The sequence below is a fragment of the Bombyx mori genome, chromosome 19, assembly GCF_030269925.1.
Source record: "Bombyx mori chromosome 19, ASM3026992v2".
NCBI lineage: Eukaryota > Metazoa > Arthropoda > Insecta > Lepidoptera > Bombycidae > Bombyx > Bombyx mori.
In genome coordinates this window covers 1,446,273-1,466,467 of record NC_085125.1, presented here as the reverse complement: position 1 = coordinate 1,466,467, position 20,195 = coordinate 1,446,273, and the positions used below count along the sequence as shown (strand labels likewise).

The 20,195-nt window shown below is 45.1% G+C and overlaps 2 protein-coding genes across 3 annotated transcripts in view; one reads left to right on the top strand and one right to left on the bottom strand.

Annotated features, from left to right (window-relative positions):
- The window catches only part of LOC105841633 (nose resistant to fluoxetine protein 6), a 387,723-nt gene that overhangs the window by 88,035 nt on the left and 279,493 nt on the right, over positions 1–20,195 (top strand). The window lies entirely within an intron of this gene.
- Positions 3,875–11,759, bottom strand: LOC101735815 (ecdysone oxidase-like). The gene is made up of 5 exons (XM_062674130.1): positions 11,306–11,759; positions 10,946–11,140; positions 5,542–5,675; positions 4,967–5,361; positions 3,875–4,901 (listed from the first exon to the last, which is right to left on the bottom strand). Exons 1-5 carry the CDS (start codon positions 11,757–11,759, stop codon positions 3,875–3,877), a joined length of 2,205 nt encoding a protein of 734 aa, XP_062530114.1.

The window sequence follows — 20,195 nt, the reverse complement described above, 5'->3', positions numbered from 1 at the left end:
CTTGGGGGTGTTAGTGGACAGCTGTTTCAATTCGTATGATCAGCTGGAACTTGTGACGACGCGCATTCGAAGCTTAATTTTTATTTTTAAAAAGCTAAGAGGCTCGGCAGATAAGCAAATATTGTTTACCGTATACACTTCCCTTTGCGAGTCGCTTATAACTTATTGCATCCCTATTTGGGGATGTGCCTGCAAGACAAAGTTTATTAATATCGAACGAGCGCAAAGGGCAGTGCTTAAGGTGATGCTGGGGAAGCCTTTTGGGTACTCTACTAGACAACTGTATCGTGACGCAGGAGTGCTGACGGTTAGACAACTGTTTATCCACAGGTCCGTTCTGCGACAGCACTCCTGCCTCCCATCAATACCTAAAGAAACTTCACTTTCCACAAGGAGACGAAAACCGGCCTTTGACACTATTGCTTGTAGGACGGAATTTGCCAGACGACAGATTTATTCGTCAGGTAGCAGAATTTATAATAAAGTAAATATATCTCAGCAGATAGATGGCTTAAATAGGTATGACGTTAAAAATAATCTGAAGTCTTGGCTCTTAAACTTAGACTATTTTGAAACAGAACAAGTCGTGTTGTAAAAATGTATAATGGTGTATATATAGTATGATATACTGTTGATTTATTGTAGCTAATTTTAAATTAATATTTTAGATAATAGTATATAATATAATATATAATAATATTTTTATACTTTATTATATGACACACATACACACACACAAACACACTAACACACATACACTCACACACACACACACGTACGTACTATATTCTTACAGATCGTTCTTCCTGGTTAACTTTCTTTACCTGGTGACCTAGCACTGAACCACTGACTTTTGTAACACAGGTTTTCCTAGCATAAAAGTCAGGGAATATTGTTATTGTATACCTCATAAAAAAGCCATGTATATTATTATACTAGTGTTAAGTATTTTTGTACGTGTTTGTATTTTAAGAGGCTTGAATGAATAAATATTATTATTATTATTATTATTATTCAGTAGGAAATTTGTTTTTATTTTATTTTAAACTGTAAACGACACAATCGCCCATGTCATTAACTATGTCAACAGATTTATAGCGTGTGGTCCAAGGTGAATGAATGCTCTCGGGATATTTTTTGACATGATCCCCTCATCTTCTTTTTCTTTCACATTATCCTCCAACGAAGCCGAGTGCATTCCTTTCTTGCAAATAATTTTATTAAACGACAATTCATTGAGACCACTCATCATCATCATTCTCCTGCCCTTGTCCCAGTCACCGTTTTTTTTTTTTTTTTTCGTGTGGAGGACCGAACCTCCTACGAGGTCCCCGCGCAAAAGGGGCGCACGAAGTATGTGAGACTCAATGTCACCGGGTCGTTTAGAGCAGGACATGTAAAACTGACCATAATTGGAAGTCTAAAGGATTGAGTTCTGGGCTAGATGAGGGCCAGTTTTTAGCTCTTATAAAGTCGGAAACGTTGGTTTCAAGCCAGGCTTGGGTAGTTCGTGCCTTGTGACCAGGTGCAGAGTTCTGCTGGAAAATCCACGGATCACTGACGCAGGATTATGACCACGTTGTACTTTGCCGACCACTTGAGCAGCTTCTTTAGAACTGTGAGCGTACACTTTATAATTTTGCTTCTTCTTCTTAGTCGAATACTTCATTGCTAAAGGTCGTGTCCTTGAAAGCCCTTCGTGGCTGTTTGTACCCTCAGCTTCCATTTGCTTCGGTTTTCTTATTAGTGTTATTCAACCGTGACATTTTTTTCATCGGTAACAGACAGAAGGCGTTTTGATCGATCCACTCTCTTTATTTGTAAATATTCATTTGGTAATCTTCATTTCTCGCGATAAGATTTTTTGCTTCCTTATGGGGTTTCGACAAAATATCCAAAGAAAAAACCTACATTCAAATAGCAAACTGAAATAGCTTACGTCGACCGACACATCTTCCAAGGAAATCGCAACTGGGTCAGTTTTTTTCCATATTTTACCCCGAATAAACATCGGCAAAACACATTTTGTATATCAACTGAAATGGGATTTACGTCAAAACATAGATAATAGGTTTTTAATCCCCTTTAACAATTAAATTTTTAGTGGTCAATTTCTAGGAATAGTTTCGTTTTTCATTGATTGACATTTATCAAAAAAAAAAAACTATAGATCACTATCACTATTATTAAATATTATTATGTAGTATTATTGTTTGATTATTCTATTGTAAACCTAAGGTGTTTAGCTCATTTCGATAAAGTTTTACTGTAGGAAAATTACACATTTGAAGCTGTAGTCAGCATGGCTTTAGCTTCGATTTTTATCAACAAGCTAGCCTTTTTTATTTAGGAATCAGTTTATATATATCTTATACTGCATAAGCTCGCACGTCAAAATGTTGATAGCGCAAATAATATTCCATTACACTAATTCGATGTTAGTTTTAACGGGAAAAATCGATTGGTGACAATATTATTTCTTGATAATTATGTCATATAACTGGTAGATAGTATACAGCAATATGATAATATAATTACTAATCCACATTTTTTATTATATTAATTTATCTAAATAATAGAACCAGGATAACATAAAAATCACATTTCAAATCGTGATATTACATTACTGAAAAATACATGAAAAATAACTTTTTTATGTAGAAATTAGTTCTGTTTTAAAGGGGATGGCCCATTTTAGGCCCAAAGCGGACAATAGATTATAGAAAAAATATTTAGTGCATTAATTTTGTCATAAATAAATATGCATTTACTTTCTTGCAAATAAGCGCCACTATAGTTTACAATAAGTAGTTTAAAAAAAGTAACTCTATTGAAAAAACAAGGATTTTTATTTTTGCGGGAAAAATATTGCCGGCTTCAAATCCTTTTACGTATGAAGTAAATATTTTGAGTATATAAATAAAACATATAAATAAATCATTTTAAGTATTATCATTAATCAAACGATTTTAATGGATTTTATGCACATAAAATAACATCGAAGACATACCCATTGGACTTTAACTTGTAACTATACTTGAGACCTTAGAACTTATATCTCAAGGTGGGTGGCGCATTTACGTTGTAGATGTATGTGGGCTCGAGTAACCACTTAGCAACACCAGGGTGGCTGTGAGCTCGCCCACCCATCTAAGAAATAAAAAAACTTTACTAGTATTGTTATTTAAATATGTACAAGTAAAACAAAAACATAAAAAATAATGACAATGTGTACTCGTAAAAAAAATATTAAGATATAAATCAATTATCGGTTATTTAGAAAAATAATCGATATATGAATTTCATGTAATTATTTTTCTTTATACTGACAACACTGAATTTAATCTGACTGACTGATACTTCGCTTGCTGCTTGTGGTGTTGTGCTTGCGTACAAAATGGATGTGTTTTGATTTTTCTTCGATTTATTTTACTTTTATCAATAACGTTTCATACTACGACTAAAAAACATTGTGTGAATTGTGGTTTTATCCTGACCGAGATTTAAAACCGTGTATATGCTCTCCTTTGCTATTTTTAGATGATACTAATTGTGTATGAAGATGAAGAAAATATAGATATTTAAAGAATTAAGTGTGTTTTTATACCCTATTGGATAAAAATACATTAGGAACATCTTAAACATTAAGAAAAGAAAAGTTCTTGAAGTTTCTCACAATCCGACACTTATTTATATAGAAAATTAACCTCAAAACGAGTTTTTATTTTTATTATATTTTTTATAATAGTGGCGTCAATTTCAATATATTTTTTAGATATCCAATACATTTAAGAATTTGAATCAGTACATTTTTATAGTAATATTTGATGTCCATCTTGGGCCTAGCACACTATGGAGAGTGGGCAATCCCCTTTTACAGCAACAGCAGCTCATGTTCCTCTTTTATCATATCGGCTGCTTTTTCGCCGATCATTATAATTGGTACGTTGATATTGGCTCCGGGTATTCGGGGCATTACACTGGCATCCACGACTCTCAGATTTTTAACTCCGTAGACTCTTAACCTAGAATCAACCACTTCACCCATAGCACAAGTACCGGAAAAATGATAGCCAGAGATAACCAGGCATTTCACGTAACATTTCCAAAAATTTTGTTCAGGTACGCAGTTACAAGCCCTTGGAATTATAAGCTCTGAATTAATACTTTTGAAGAAGCTAGAGTTCGTAATTTTGAGGTAATCTTTAATATATTTTTCAAGGTTTTCTATATCTTTTTCTTCTGTGAGATAGTTAGGGTAAATGAGAGGTTGATCGCGAGGATTTGTTGTGTTCAACAGAATTTGGCCACGGGCCTTTGGATATAAGTAACTCACAAATGTAAACGTCAATTGCCGGTCACCACTATGGTCATAATAATCTTGGCAGATTTCGTCTTTTAAGCTCAAGAAAAACACACAAAAATGAATAAAATCATACTTGTCATTTAACATATACGTCATTATCTCGTAGTCAGGATACTTTTGAGTCTTGTTCAAAGCCACGTATCCTATGATTAAAGGGAATGGGTATTTGGAAGGATGAGCTGGTTTCTTATTTAAAGTAGCTTTACCCATTTTATGTAAAACTAGAACATTAATGTGATCTTTCATTTTTTGTCCTACTGGTAAATCAGATATAACTTTGATGTTTTTATGTTTTAAATGCTGCCGAGGGCCAACTCCTGAAAGCATCAACAATTGAGGAGAGTTGATAGCACCTGCAGATACGATTACTTCTTTAGTTGCTCTTATTGTCATCAATCTATCATTTAATATTAATTCAACACCAGTTGCACATTTGTTATCATCGAACAAAATTTTTGTAACTAAAGCATTCTTCAAAACATGTAGATTAGTACGATCCTGAAATTTTGAGAGAAATGCTAAAGCAGCACTTTGTCTAATTCCATTTGCGATTGTATATAATGGCTCACTAAAACCAATTGGTTTGGCTCCATTTATCTCGTATTCGATATCATGACCGATTTCAGAAAAGCTTTCAAGTATTCAGATGTCGCATCATAGTGTTGTTTTCTGACGCCCAAATAACCTTCAGTACCATGAAGTTCTTTGTCAACCCAATTTAGATCGGATTCATCAAGTCTTTCACTCTTGATGAAGTACGGTAGCACGTTCTCCCACTTCCAAGTTGTATCATTAACAATTTTGGCCCATTTATCATAATCATGGGAATTCCCTCTCGTGTAGGCCATGAAATTGATAGAACTAGTCCCACCGAGCATTTTCCCTCTTGTAACCTGGACGACTTGATTTTTCATGTATTTCATCATTACATCCGGGACGGATGTGTAATTCCAGTCTACTTTTGAAACCTTCATAAATAGGTGTATACTTGGAATCTGAAAACATTGTTGTAGTTTGAGGTTTTCACCACTAATGCTTATTCCACAATAAGTGGTGAAAATCTCAAGCCTTCAAGTTAAAAAAAAAATTAATCAATGAATAGAAACGGAATACAAAATTCGTAGAAAGAACAGATAGATATATTCAAGACCTATTTTGTCTATTGTTTCACTTACAACAGATTCCACTGGGGGGTCTCCTCCAGCTTCAATTAACAATACATTGATGTTTTTGATCTCTGACAGTCTATTAGCAATCACGCATCCTCCAGATCCAGCACCGACAACAATGAAATCATACTCTGCACCATCTGAAATATCAAAGTAATTCTCACAAGGTTCAGAATAAGATTGAGTATTCCGTTGAGTATTCCGTTTTTAAGCTAGAACATAATAAGCTCCTCTTAAGCTAAACGAGCTCTAAGCAGCCAGAAGCAGATAAAAGGAGTTAACAGTCTCTAAGATTAACAAAACTTCTAACTGTGAGCTGTGAATGCCTGATTAAATAAAGTTGGGAACATGAACTATATTATCCTGAAAATAATATTACTTCATCTCATAACTATGCCATGATTCATCGGATCACAATCGGAGATGTGCTATTGTCAGAGTTAGTAAACTACGAAATAGTTTCAGCATAAACTAAAAATGACTCCAGACGCTGAACAATTTAGTGATTAAGCGAGATTAGTGGTGTGTTGTGGTTACAAAAGTCCATGGAATTCTCGAAAGTGAATTAAGTCATCTATCTGGAAATCTCAATAGCATAACAGCTGTATCATTCTTCGAACCGAAGCGAATTACTGGTTCGCGGTAGAAGAAAACAGGGTGGTGGTATCAACTCAGAAGATGCTCCCCACTTATACAGGACAAATCAAATTTTTTGTGGGTTTGGATATGGAAGTGATTGGTAAACATTTGTCAAGTACGTATTTCATTAGAAAAATTGATACCTGACAGTGGGACACCTGCACAGTCGCATCGCTTGATACGAATGCACCAGGTGCCATATCCTTTAGGCGACGACGACTTTTTGAATTATTAATTATTTATTTCATTCGTATTCAGCAAGTATTCAGTAAGTAAGCTGTCTTTTCAAATTATTTATGCTATTACCTCATCATATCTTCGTAGAAGCGTAAAGCGATACATGCATTGATTTTCCTGTTTAACTATCTAATTCCCATCCTTTAACTGACATCTTGTATAAGTGTTGGGGAATATTTAAAACCCACAGGGAGTACCATCTTGTAGTATGCCATTTTGAAAATATCATAATCAGAATCAATCAGTTGTATGAATGCTCGAATGGTTGGGTAGCCGATGTACTATGAATTAGAATAAGATGGGTTTTTTTTTTTTTTTTTTTTTTTTTTTTTTTTTCCACAGGAGAAAATCGCCGGATCCCCACCCGCACAGCAGGTGGGGTATGTGGGAGTCGAACCTCACTAAAAACTCCTGCCGCTCACAGCCGGCGCCCTACCCCGGACCGGGTGGGAACCCAGTCGGAGCTATTGAGACGGCGGGACAGGGTTTACGCAGTGCACATTACATCCATCCCGCCGTCCCCCAGACGCCGGACCGACGGCCGCCAGCAACATGACCGCCGGTTCCCTCGGTCGACGGGCCAAGAGCCCGATTGATAGCGCCGCGCTACACCTTCCCCCGGAGCGGTCGGGGGAACGCGACCTACCACGCCGCCCCACGCCTAGGTTGCTCCCCGCACAGAGCGGGTGGAGCCCGAAGCCCTTAGGGGGCCGGGTTACGGACGGGACCCCGGTCCCGACCCCCTGCTCGGCGGCGGCGGGTTTCTGCGTAGTGAGGAGAGCTTTGCCTCACTCGCCCCGCCGCCTCCTTCTGCGAGATGGTGCACTCGCAGAAGTCGAGCATAGCCTTCCAAGACTCGTCGCCGCCAAGCATCGACGCCACGACGCCAGGCAGCGACAAGTCTGGTCCTATCTTTGCGACAAGGACACGGCGCTGCACCTCCCATGCGGGGCAGACAGCGAGCGTATGCTCCGCCGTGTCCAGGTCGTGTCCACAATGGTGGCACCTCGTCGTCGGCTCAGCTCCTATCCGGTGCAGGTACTTTCCGAAGCATCCGTGCCCAGTCAGCACCTGCACCAGACGGAAGGTGAGACGTCCTCGGCCACGATTCACCCAGTCATAAAAGACTGGGTAAACCGCCTCGACGGTCCGTAGACCCCACGTGGGGTTGGCCAACCGCCTCGACCACGATTCGAGCACGGACCGCCGAGAATGGGCCTTCCGCGCCCGCAGCTCACTTTTGGAGGGACGCGCCACGCCCAGAGCACGAAGCTCACTGCGCCACCGATAGTCGGCAGCGAGCGACTCCGCCTCCAGCTCCCATGGCGGCGTCCCCGCCAACACACACGCCGCCTCGAATGAGACGGTGCGATATCCACGGATGACCCTGATAGCAACGGTGCGCTGCGGCCGGCGCAGGAACCGAGCCATAGTAGCCCGATTGCGCGGCTCAGCCCATACAGGCGCACCGTACAGGGCCATCGATCGCACCACCCCAGCGTAGAGGCGGCGTACAACCTGATCCGGCCCCCCGATATTTGGGAGCAGTCGGTTCAAAGAACCGGCCGTCCTCATTAACCGGGGGACCAGCTCCGCAAAGTGAGCACGAAAAGCCCACCGGCCGTCCAACACGAGGCCGAGGTACCTTAACTGCACCCCGACCCCTATCCGGACGCCCCCAACCACGATGTGGGCGTCGACAGGTGGCGCTCTCCGCGGCCCGTGAAACCACAAGGCCTCGGATTTACTGAGCGCCACGTCGAGGCCCAGTCTCTTTATCCTCCCGACGACGAGGGCCACTCCCGCTGTGGCGAGACGGGCAGACTCTCTATAATCATCCCCCCGGGCCACGACCAAAGTGTCGTCCGCGTAACAAATAACACGGAGGCCCGGGAGGAGGGCACCCCTCAGCACCCAGTCGTACCCGATGTTCCACAAGAGGGGTCCGAGAACCGACCCCTGTGGAACACCACGCACGACCGGAAAACGGTGAAGGGTCCCACCGTACCCGGTACATTCGACCGACCTGGCCTCCAAATAGGAGCCAACCAGCCGGCGGAGGTAGAGGGGCACTCCATGCCTCTCCAGTGCCCCCCCTATCACAGACCAGGGCAGGGTGTTAAATGCGTTGGCGATGTCAAGAGACACCGCCAGCGCCACCCCACCCCGTGAGACAGCCTCGTCCGAGAGGGCCCGCACGCGAAGTATCGCATCCACGGTCGAACGGCCCTCCCGGAAGCCGAACTGCTCCGCCGACAGGTCAGGTCCAACCCCGACCAGGTGCTGAACGATGCGGGCAGCCAGAATACGCTCCAGCAATTTTCCCGCCTCGTCCAGCAGTACGATAGGACGATACCCGGCGGCTGTATCCACCGGGCGCCCCTCCTTTCTTAACAACACAAGTCTGCCCGTCCGCCAGAGCAACGGAAACCGTCCCGACTCCAGGCAACCATTAAATAGCTCCAGGAGCCGGTCCCCCAGGGCATCGAGGGCCAAGGCCAGCACCCGGCCATGGACTCCGTCCGGGCCGGGGGCCGTGTCCTTTGCAGTCATCCTGACAACGGCCACACGGAGCTCTGCCCCAGTGATACGGGGCACCTCAGCAGGGGCTTCGCCGTCGATGGCGTCCGACGGCTCACCCATAGCAGGGGGAACAAAACCCTCCCGCTCCTGCGGGAACAACGCCGAAACGATGTCCCGCAGCTGTTGAGGCTGAAGTCGCTCAGTCAAAGAGGGGGCCCACGGGCGCAGTTTGCCACGCACCAGCCTATACGGGCTCCCCCATGGATCCGCTTCGAGCGCCTCCAAGAGTCTCTCCATGTTCTGCTCCTTGGCCCGCCTGATGGCCAGCCGCAGGGCGTCCTTCGCAGCACGATATTCGCCGTGCAGCCGGGTCTCCTCCTCCGCGAACGCGACGGGGCCGTCGCGCCGCAAGTGGCGGCGACGGCGGTGTCTAGCGCACCGGCGGCTCGCCCGAATGGAGACTGCACGCAGTCTCGCAATTTCGGGCGACCACCAGGGCGACTGCCGCCGTTCACAATGCCGAGGGCCGACCCGGGGCATCGAGGCATCGCATATGCGGTGCATCGCGCCGCGGAACCATTCGGCCTCAGCCTCCACGTCGAAAGGGTGTGGACGTATGGGCGTCCACGCCGCCACTATAGAGGCCTCCACCAGGAGCTCCTTCTTCAGGAGCTTCAATGCCCACCTAGGGAATGATCGGGACGCACTCCGCGGGGGGTTAACCCCGCGAGCGCCTGCGGCCGGCGTCGGCGCGGGAGCGGAAAGATCGAACCGGATATACCGGTGATCCGACAACGATTCCGCCCCCACCACCACGCCCCAGCCCAGGATGCGCTGTGCGATGGACGAGCTCGCGAACGTCAAGTCCACGATAGACTCTCCCATCCACCGCACGCATGTCGCGACCGAGCCCCTGTTAACGATACAGAGATCGGCCGCGACCGCCCACTCCTCCAACAGCCTACCACGAGCGTCCGTGGATGGGGAACCCCAAGCGACAGACTTCGCATTGAAGTCCCCCGCCAGTATCACCGAACGGGGAGAGAGGTGACGAGCGATCACCTCTAGCCCGTCCAGAAACCGCTCGAACTCGACGGTAGGCCGATTTGGAGAGAAGTACACCCCGATCACGACGGTATTTTCTAGTTGTACCGCGACGATCCCGGGGCCCCTGGTCACCATCGCCAGGGGAGGAATCATCGCGGATCTTCTTATATGTATGGCCGCCAAGCCATCAACGTCCCCAAACCAGCAGTCGTCCGCTGGGGGAACGAAGTACGGCTCGGCGACCACAGCCACGTCAATTGACCACTCCGCCATAGTCTGGAGCAGCATGTCCTGAGCCCCGGCGGAGTGGTTCAAATTTCCTTGGAGGAAGCGATAGGTGTGATCCATTAAGGCTGGACCACATCCATCGCCCCCTCCCCTACTCTATTGTCCCCGCTATCGGGCTCGAACGCCTCAGCGGGGGCCAAAGTGTCAGCCGGTGCTCCCCCGGCCGACCGCTTCTTTTGGCGCCGCTTAGCTTGGCGGCGCCAATTTCGAATTGCATTTTTGCCGGCCGGGGGGCATGCCTTGCCCCCGGTCCGGTGATCAGCCTTGCGTCCGGCCGCCGCGCATAATGCACAATGCGGCGCAGCCAAGCACACGGCCGCCTTGTGTCCAGGCTGACCACAGCGGAAACACAGTCCACTGCGGTCAACCGCACTCACGCACCTGGCGAGGCAGTGCCCAGTGCTGAAGCACCTTAGGCACCGCCAGGCACGTGGTTCTAACAGGCGCACGTGGGCTGCTATCCAGCCCACGCGCAACCTGCCCGGATCCCCCGACGGTCTCCCAGGCGGAGGAGCAGCCAGGGCGACGGCCGCCTCCACCGGGCAACGTACCCACACGGAGCCGGCCCCGGTATAACCAGAGCGCAGCTCGCCTACGGTTATATTCTGCGGGGCACAGTTGCCCTGGGCAGCGACGGCCGCCGCCACCTCATCCCTGGTGGTGCAGTCGTCCAGGCCGGTCACTCTCAATTCAGCCATCTTGACCGGCCTATGCACCCGCACCTCCTCTTCAGGCAGAACCATACGGAGCCTTGCCGCCAGACGCTCCGCGATGCCGGGACTGTCGGCAACGGGACATTCTAGCAGTTTGGCCCCATTGGCTGTCTGCCTACAGCGGAGGCCCTCCCCCGCCCCGATCTCATCCAGGTCAACTGCCGCGCGCGCCCGAGCAATAACATCTCCGTATGTCATGCCCTTTGCTTTGGCAGCCGGCAGCAGCGTTAGGACCACTGCCGCCGATCGCGGCGCGCGCGGTGGCTTCTTTGTTTTTTTGTTTTTATTTTTATTTTTATTTTTAGCGGCTACAGGCGCTCGACCCTGTTGGGGAGCAGCCTGAGCCGCCGTGGCCGCCGGCGCTCCACCCACTTGTGGAGCTGTCAATGGGGCCTTCTTGTTACCCCGCCGGGCCACCACGTTCCACCCCTCGTCCATGTTAGACGGAGGCGGAGACAGCGGACGGGGCTGGGGTGCTTGCGATGGTCGTTTCGCGTTGGCACCGCCCCCCCGTTTGGTTCTATCCCGTCCCGGGCCCAACTTAGTAGCTGGAGCCCGTACGGGGGCGGGGCGAGCGGCTGGAGTACCCGACACCGCGGCATATGCCGGTCGCCGAGCGTCAGCCGGAGCAATGAGCTGCGCCTCGAGGGCCGCCAGCCTGCCGTCCAGCCTTTCTAGTACAACCTGGACAGTGCGACTGATGACCTCGTCCAGGCTGAACTTTCCAGCTAGCTCCCGTGGCCCCACGAGTGCCTGCTGCCGCTTGGTAACGGTCATCTCTCTAGTGCGCGGTGACGGGAGACGTGGACGCTGCTCAGCCGCGCGCGGTGGCGGCAACACAGGCCACCCATCGCCAGTCAGCGCCGGAGAACGGTGACTCCGAGGGGCCCCGGCGATACATGACGTCGCTGCCAGTACAGGAGCCGGAGGAGTCCGCAACCCAGTGGCCCGGGGCAACGCGGGCGACGGCGTCGACGCCGCTGCCCTCCTCGAAGCAGCAGCCTCATCACCAGGCTGCTGTTGGGCTTGAAGTAGTGCTCGAAGCCTCGAATTCTCCGCCATCAGCTGTACCACCTGGTCATTGGCGGAGAATAAGATGGGTGCGGCATTTACGTTGTCGATGTCTATGGGCTCCGGTAATCATTTAAGACCAGGTTGACCGTGAGCTCGTTCACCCGCCTCGTCACCATTCCGTCGATAAGATAATCCTCCATGCTGAGGATCGTGGTCTCACTTACTAGCTTTCTCTTGGACTATACTGCGCCAGCCCTGTCTACCCTCGGCTGCGCAGATGTCATCGTGGATTGAGGTTTAGAGAGTACAGCGTATCTGCTCCGACCAACACATTGGCCTATTGCCTCTGGTTTTCTTGCGCCTTAGAAATAATAAAAAACTAAATTACCTTGAATTACCGCGTCTTGTGGCCAAAGATACGCAGTTAGCTGCAGAGTTGCCAGTATTTGAAAGCCGGTTTGAAGTCTATGAATGTCATTCAATGCGGATGTTGTATTCATTATTTCTCTAAAAGGAACCAAGTAAACAAACTCTTAGATTGACTTTTAAATATTAATGAAATTAAAATAGGTTGAGAAAAAAGTCTTTTCGCATTATATTATGTATGTACATGTCCATACATATTATAAAACCTCTTTGGCTATACTATTTGTATCTGGCTGGTTTTAGTATCATTGAAAGTTTAAATTTTAAAGAAGATAATTCCAAATTCAATTTAGGAAAATGTGTGATTTTTATTTATTTTTCGAACTGTCAAATTGAGTAAATCTAATGAAGAAATTCGATACATTTTAAAATTTTACTACAAAAAAGGTAAAAATGTAACGCAAGCCGCGAAACAAATTTGCAATGTTTATGGACCTAGTGCAGTGTCTGTGAGAGTAGCACGAATTTGGTTTAAGCGTTTTCAATCCGGAAATTTTGATGGCAAAGATTTACATCGCTCTGGTCGCCCTATTACGGATAAAATGGACGCCATTTTTGAAAAAGTGGAGCAAGATCGGCATATCAGTAGTTACAAAGTAGCTGAAGAACTGGGAATCGACCAGCACCTGCCAAAACCAATCGTCGCGGTATTTTGATCAGAAGCCACAAAATTTCTATAGCAATGGGATCATGTCCCTACCTATAGGATGGCAAAAAGCTATCGAACAAAATGGTACCTACACACTTTAGTAAGAAAATGAGGTTGTTAAGAGAGTGTTAACTATGAATGTGGAAGGATTTAGAGGAAGAGGTGAAGGATTTAGAGAAGAAGAAATGGATGGATTGTGTGAAAGACGATATGGGTAGGAGGGGAGTGAGCGAAGAAATGGTATATGATAGAAGAGTATGGAAGGAGAAAACATGTTGTGCCGACCCCAGGTGACTGGGAGAAGGGTAGGATGATGAAGGGTAGGTAGGTAGGATGATGATGATGACACTTTAGTTAAGTGTAATGCTATATTAAAAGATGTTGTGAATTTTCTTAAAAAATGCGAAGAAACTTTTTTCTTCAACCTCAGACTTACTCGTAGTTTATCAGGGCAATGTGATTTTAAGGTACATTAGTTCATTCCTCGGAAAGACAATAAATTTTTACATCAATCATCTGGCGCTTAATTTAATTCCCATGTTTTTACGTTTTACGCCCATTATTCATTAGTCTATCAGTCATTAGTCTATGTCCTGACAGCACCGTATTAGGAAGAAATATGTCACGGTGATCTTAAAAAGGGACATGTTAAATAAAGATTTGATAATCGTGAATCTGTGCGGCATTTGAGAAATAGTTTAAACGCGATTCTGTGCGGAACTTAAATAAATAATATTTAAAAAAAAAACAAACAATTTACGCTTTTATATAAAATCCAACTAAAAAATTTAAAATAAATTTGAACTAAAAATAGTGTAAGAAAAGATGATTTTATTGTAAAAAAAAAGCGTGGTGTGCTTTTCAGGATATTACAAAAATAACCCTTCTCCTCATATCTGTTCATAAAATGTTTTTAACTACAGATGCCATGCACCACAAGCTTTTTTAACAATAAAATATTTTTTTCTTACACTCTTTTTAATTTTTTATTAAAATTTATTTTCTATTTTTTAGTTGGATTTTCTATAAAAGCGTATTTTGTTAGTTTTTTTAAGCTATTATATTTTTTATGTTTAAGTTGAATTTCAATTTTTTTTAATATTGTATTGTCATCAGTCCTTAATAAGTATACCAAATTTCGAGTTAATCCGACGTTTTGAAGGGGGTCAAAATCATGTTCAGAGATACCGTTACATACTAACATATATACGTCTGAAGCTAATAAAAGCGTATTAAAAATAATTTAAGAGATGAAAAGTTCTGTGGTAATTTAGTTTCCTGGTCCTACACAAATAGTCTACCACTGTACCATTCTATGGAAAATGGCACGAAAACGGCTCATGAAAAGTCGAATCTGTGATACCCGTGATGTTGGAACTGGCCCTAGAGTGAAGTCTAATTAGAGTATGCATCCTTATGATATCTACGAACCTTGATTACAGAACCATGAAATAGGTTACCCAGAAATAGGTTGGGTGGTGGTACCCACCCGCGCGGACTTACAAGAGGTCCTAACACCAGTAGTTACGCAAATTATAATTTTTGCGGGTTTCATTTTTATTACACGATGTTATTCCTTCACCGTGGAAGTCAATCGTGAACATTTGTTTAGTACGTATTTCAGTAAAAAAATTGGTACCCGCCTGAGATTCGAACACCGGTGCATCGCTCAACACGAATGCACCGGACGTCTTATCCGTTAGGCCACGACGACTTCTAAATACCCTGGTAATATCAGGTACCCCAATACCTGAACAAGGAGCTTCCTCTGAATGAATTGAGCCTGATTGCACCTTGCAAAGTTAAAGGGATTTATTTTGTGGTAAACAATTACATATATTACATATAAATGAATTTATTAAGCGCTTATTAGAATTTTGGAACCAAATTCAACAAGAAATATTTTTAAATAAAAAAAAATATTTATTTAAAAAAACTCACAGAACAAGTCGACGTGACAAATGTTGATGAGGAAATAAATTTAATTACAGTGCTGAAGTAAAAGCCACGCATTCTGACGTAATTAAGGAAAACAAAACGGAATTTTCTTTACGAGGTAATTCATTTTGTCTGTATCGTATTGAAGTTGTGAGTGATTATTGTTTGATGTCATTGAACTCGTCCAAGGTCTTATCATGTTTAAATTCGAGAGGTATTAATTTTTTTAGGCTATCTTCACGTAAAGTTTAAAGGTAAAAAAGTAGTAAAATAAATTTTTTGAAATGTGAAATGATGTAGTTTTTGGCTAACTGCAAGGATGAAAATTCTCAAGGCTATTTACGCTGTACGCTTCACTACATAGTATAAAACAAAGTCGCTTTCTCTGTCCCTATATCTGTCTGTATGCTTCAATCTTTAAAACTACGCAACGGATTTTGATGCGGTTTTTTTTAATAGACAGAGTGATTGAAGAGAAAAGTTTATATGTATAATAACATCCATTAAATAGTCGAGAAATCCATAATAAATTACAGTTTCCGAAGCGAAGCGAGGGCGGGTCGCTAGTAACAACATATTATTATATTGATTGATTGAGATTGAGAACTGATCTGTTAGGATCTGTAAGGAACCCGCAGAGGAAATTAGTCTGCGCCTGACTGACATCAGTTGTGGTCCTCATGACAAACTGCGGTCAATGATAGCACCAAGATTTTTAACGGTGTCACTAAACAGGATGTTTATCCCGTCAAGAGACAATTGGGGCAGATGTGTCCACTTGATCTTACTGCATGTCCTTTGGCTACCAACAACTAGATGAACTTATTTATTTCTAAAAACAGCAACCAGTGAACGTCATGGTCAGGTCTAGAAACATAAATAAACACGATTATAGAGAAGCTCCGTCGAAAGCCCCACTAGAGCCTGAGTTTATGATTTAATTTCCTGGAAAGCTTGATCGTGTTAGTGTTAACATTTCCGGAGCAAGTTTCCTGTTGGCGAAGATACGTTTTGCTAATATTTATTTTGATGGTGTATTAATCTTTGGTCTATTTATTTACCTAGTATGCTCAATGAAGACACTAGATTTTTAAAAGTAGGGAAAGAGAAATATCCTTTCGGTCGGTAGGTAATTTACAGGTACAGACCACACAATATACCCAATTTAGCTCTTCAGAAATGAAATGCGTTTCCAGAGATCTTTTTTACCGCGTACCATCCGGCTTCGGAATGAGCTCCCCTCCACGGTGTTTCCCGAGCGCTATGACTTATCCTTCTTCAAACGAGGCTTGTGCAGAATATTAAGCGGCAGGCAGCGGTTTGGCTGTGCCCCTGGCATTTCTGAAATCCATGGGTGACGGTAACCACTCACCATCAGGTGGGCCGTATGCTCGTCTGCCTACAAAAAAAAAAAGATGTGTGGTGTTGTGTGACACCGGATTGGAACGAAGTTCCTTATTATAAAAATATTAATTTTAAGTTATATTCGAGGAATAAAGAAAATAAAACTGGAGGTCTCGCAACAACCCTCGGTCATTCGGTAACGTGCGAACTTATTGTGGTACACTTCATTCACGGTTGTTTGCTTAAGAGTTAGTGTATTGCGCAAACGAACGCTCTGAGATCGTGGTCAATGAATGATAAAAAAAATGTTATTTTTTGTACGTTATTACAAAGTTAAGTCGTACACTGTGTGCATTACTAATAAAAATCTTACGTTACGGACGTTTTTTCCTGGTTAGGGTACCCCTCCGCATCGTCCCATAAGGAACTTCGTTCCAAAAATAGACAAACGAACTAACCGACCGTTCAGTAGGTGAACCTCGTGTATGGAGTCCCACGAGCCCGCACTGGTTCATACCATCATGCTACTCATTGTTTACTTATAAGCCCATTGCAGGAGTAAATATATCTGTACCCACTGAGAGCCAGATGGCCTGTAAGATCTTCTATACACCTAGTGTAATATCGATAGAAGAGTAAGATAGTTTGTGGTTGGTTTGAGGTTTTGATTTACTGGTGGTAGGACCTCTTGTGAGTCCGCACGACTAGGTCCCATCACCTCTCCTATTTCTGCTGTGAAGCAGTAATGCGTTTCGGTTTGAGGGGTGGGGCCGTCGTTGTAACTATACTGAGACCTTAGAACTTATATTTCAAGGTGGGTGGGGCATTTACTTTGTAGATATCTATGGGCTTCAGTAACCACTTAACACTAGGTGGGCCGTAAGCTCGTCCAGTCACAATAAATAAATATCTATCTATATATTATATAAAAATAAATTGCTGTTCGTTAGTCTCGCTAAAACTCGAGAACGGCTGAACCGATTTGACAAATTTTAGTCTTGAATTATTTGTGGAAGTCCAGAGAAGGTTCAAAAGGTTGCTAAATATGAAATCGCTCGGAATCAAATAAAAATAACAATTTTGTTTTTTCTTTGTTGTGTCCCCCGTCGTACGAATACCTTTTGTTTGTTTTAAATTTATTAAATTTTATTTTAAACAAAAGTTTAGGTCTTTTATTTATCGATTGAGGCACTGCGAAGTCTGCCATAAATAAAAATAAGCAATAAATAAAAAACGAGTTTGAAGGAATGTTGTTTATACTAGTAGTATTGTGTTTGGATAAGTCACTGATCAATAATTTACAAAGATGTTATATTTAAATAAAATATACTGTATATGTATTAAACACATTAAAGATACATAGTTTGTTTGATCATTTGTTGAGTGTATTGTTGTATGATATTATAAAAACTGTCCTATTCATGTGGTAGGGGGCGACGACCTTATGACATTGAGCAGGATTTTTTTTCCTTTTTTATTTTAAACTGTAAACGAAACAATCGCCCATATCATTAACTGTGTCAACAGATTTATAGCGTGTGGTCCAAGGTGAATGAATGCTCTCGGGATATTTTTTGACTTGATTCCGTCATCTTTTGTTTCTTCTACATTCAATGACATGCTATCTATTGATGGCATTCGCCCGGTCCTTGTGGATTGGGTGAATCGTGACAGAGGACGCCTCACTTTCCGGCTCACGCAGGTGCTCACTGGGCATGGTTGCTTCGGTGAGTTCCTGCACCGGATCGGAGCCGAGCCGACGGCAGAGTGCCACCATTGTGGTTGCGACTTGGACACGGCGGAGCACACGCTCGTTGCCTGCCCCGCATGGGAGGGGTGGCGCCGTGTCCTCGTCGCAAAAACAGGAAACGACTTGTCGTTGCCGAGTGTCGTGGCATCGATGCTCGGTGACGACGAGTCGTGGAAGGCGATGCTCGACTTCTGCGAGTGCACCATCTCGCAGAAGGAGGCGGCGGGGCGCGTGAGAGACGCACAATCCCGCCGCCGTCGAGCGGGGGCCAGGGAGGCGGATCTCGCCCAAGCCCTGGCCCTCTAAGTGTTTCGGGTCCCCCTCACATGTCGGTCTGGGGACCGGCGAGGGGGGCCTAAGAAGACGACGTGCAAGCTGCTCTGCACGCGTTTTACGCAAGAGCATCCGGGTGATGGAAGGCCGGCTATCCTCGACTCACGCTGGTTCTGGTCCAGCGGGGTATTCCGTAGGATAGCTCACTCTAACCGGCGCCATCTAGGCGGGCTTCGGATAGCCTGCCGACCGAGAGGGCTGGTGGTCGTGGCGCCGACGACCGCCGGTCCGGCGTCCCGAGGGGGAGGGTGATGGGAGAGATGTGCTCCGCACTAAACGCTTCACTTTCCCCCCTCTGCCTCTTCATGAGTTCTGTCTCATGCGAGGTTTGGACGTTGGTTGTTGAGCGACAGGAGGTTTTAGTCAGTTCGACTCTGACATGCCCCGCCCTCCATCCCCAGTGGAGGGCGGAAGTCCGGCGATTTCCTCCTGACCAAAAAAAAAAAAAAATATCTATTGATGGCATGCATTGCTATGCAGATGACAGCACGGGGGATGCGCGATATATCGGCCATCAGAGTCTCTCTCAGAGCGTGGTGTAAGAGAGACAATCTAAACTTGTGTCTGAAGTGGAGAACTCTCTGGGGCGAGTCTCCGAGTGGGGTGAATCGAACTTAGTTCAATTCAACCCGTTGAAGACGCAAGTTTGCGCGTTCACTGCAAAGAAGGACCCCTTTGACATGGCGCCACAATTCCAAGGAGTATCCCTGAAACCTTCCACGAGTATCGGGATACTTGGGGTCGACATTTCGAGCCAGTCCAGTTTCAGAGTCATTTGGAGGGCAAAGCCAAGTTGGCATCCAAAATGCTAAGAGTCCTCAACACAGCGAAGCGGTACTTCACGCCTGGACAAAGACTTTTGCTTTATAAAGCACAAGTCCGGCCTCTCGTGTAGTACTGTTCCCACCTTTGGGCTGGGGCTCCCAAGTACCAGCTATTTCCATTTGACTCCATACAGAAGAGGGCCGTTCGGAATGTCGATAATCCCGTACTCACGGATCGTTTGGAACCCCTGGGTCTGCAGAGGGACTTCGCTTCTCTCTGCATTTTGTACCGCATGTTCCATGGGGAGTGCTCTGAGCAATTATTATTTGAGATGATTCCATCATCTCGTTTTTTCTATCGCACCGCCCGCCACCGGAGTAGAGTTCATCCATACTACCTGGAGCCACTGCGTTCATCCACAGTGCGTTTCCAGAGATCTTTTTTGTCACGTACCATCCGGCTTTGGAATGAGCTCCCCTACACGGTGTTTCCCGAGCGCTATGACTTGTCCTTCTTCGAACGAGGCTTGTGGAGAGTACTCAACGGTAGGCAGCGGCTTGGCTCTGCTCCTGGCATTGCTGAGGTCCATGGGCGACGGTGACCACTCATCATCAGGTGAGCCGTATGCTCGTTTGCCGACAAGGCCAATAAAAAAAAAAACATTGTCCTCCGACGAAGCCGAGTGCGTTTCTTCCTTGCAAATAATTTCATTAAACGAAAATTCACTGAGACCATTCATCATCATCATCATTACCATTCTCCTGCCCTTGTCCTAGTCACCTGGGGTTGATGCAACATGTTTTCTAATTCCATACCTATCATGTACCATTTCTTCGCTCACTCTCCTCTTATACATATCGTCTTTCACGTAGTCCTGCATGGATTGCGTGAAAGACAATCCATCCATTCTTTCTTAGGTCTACCTCTTCCTCTATATCCATCTACATTCATAATTAACACTCTCTTACCTACCTCGTTTTCATTTCGTCTCATC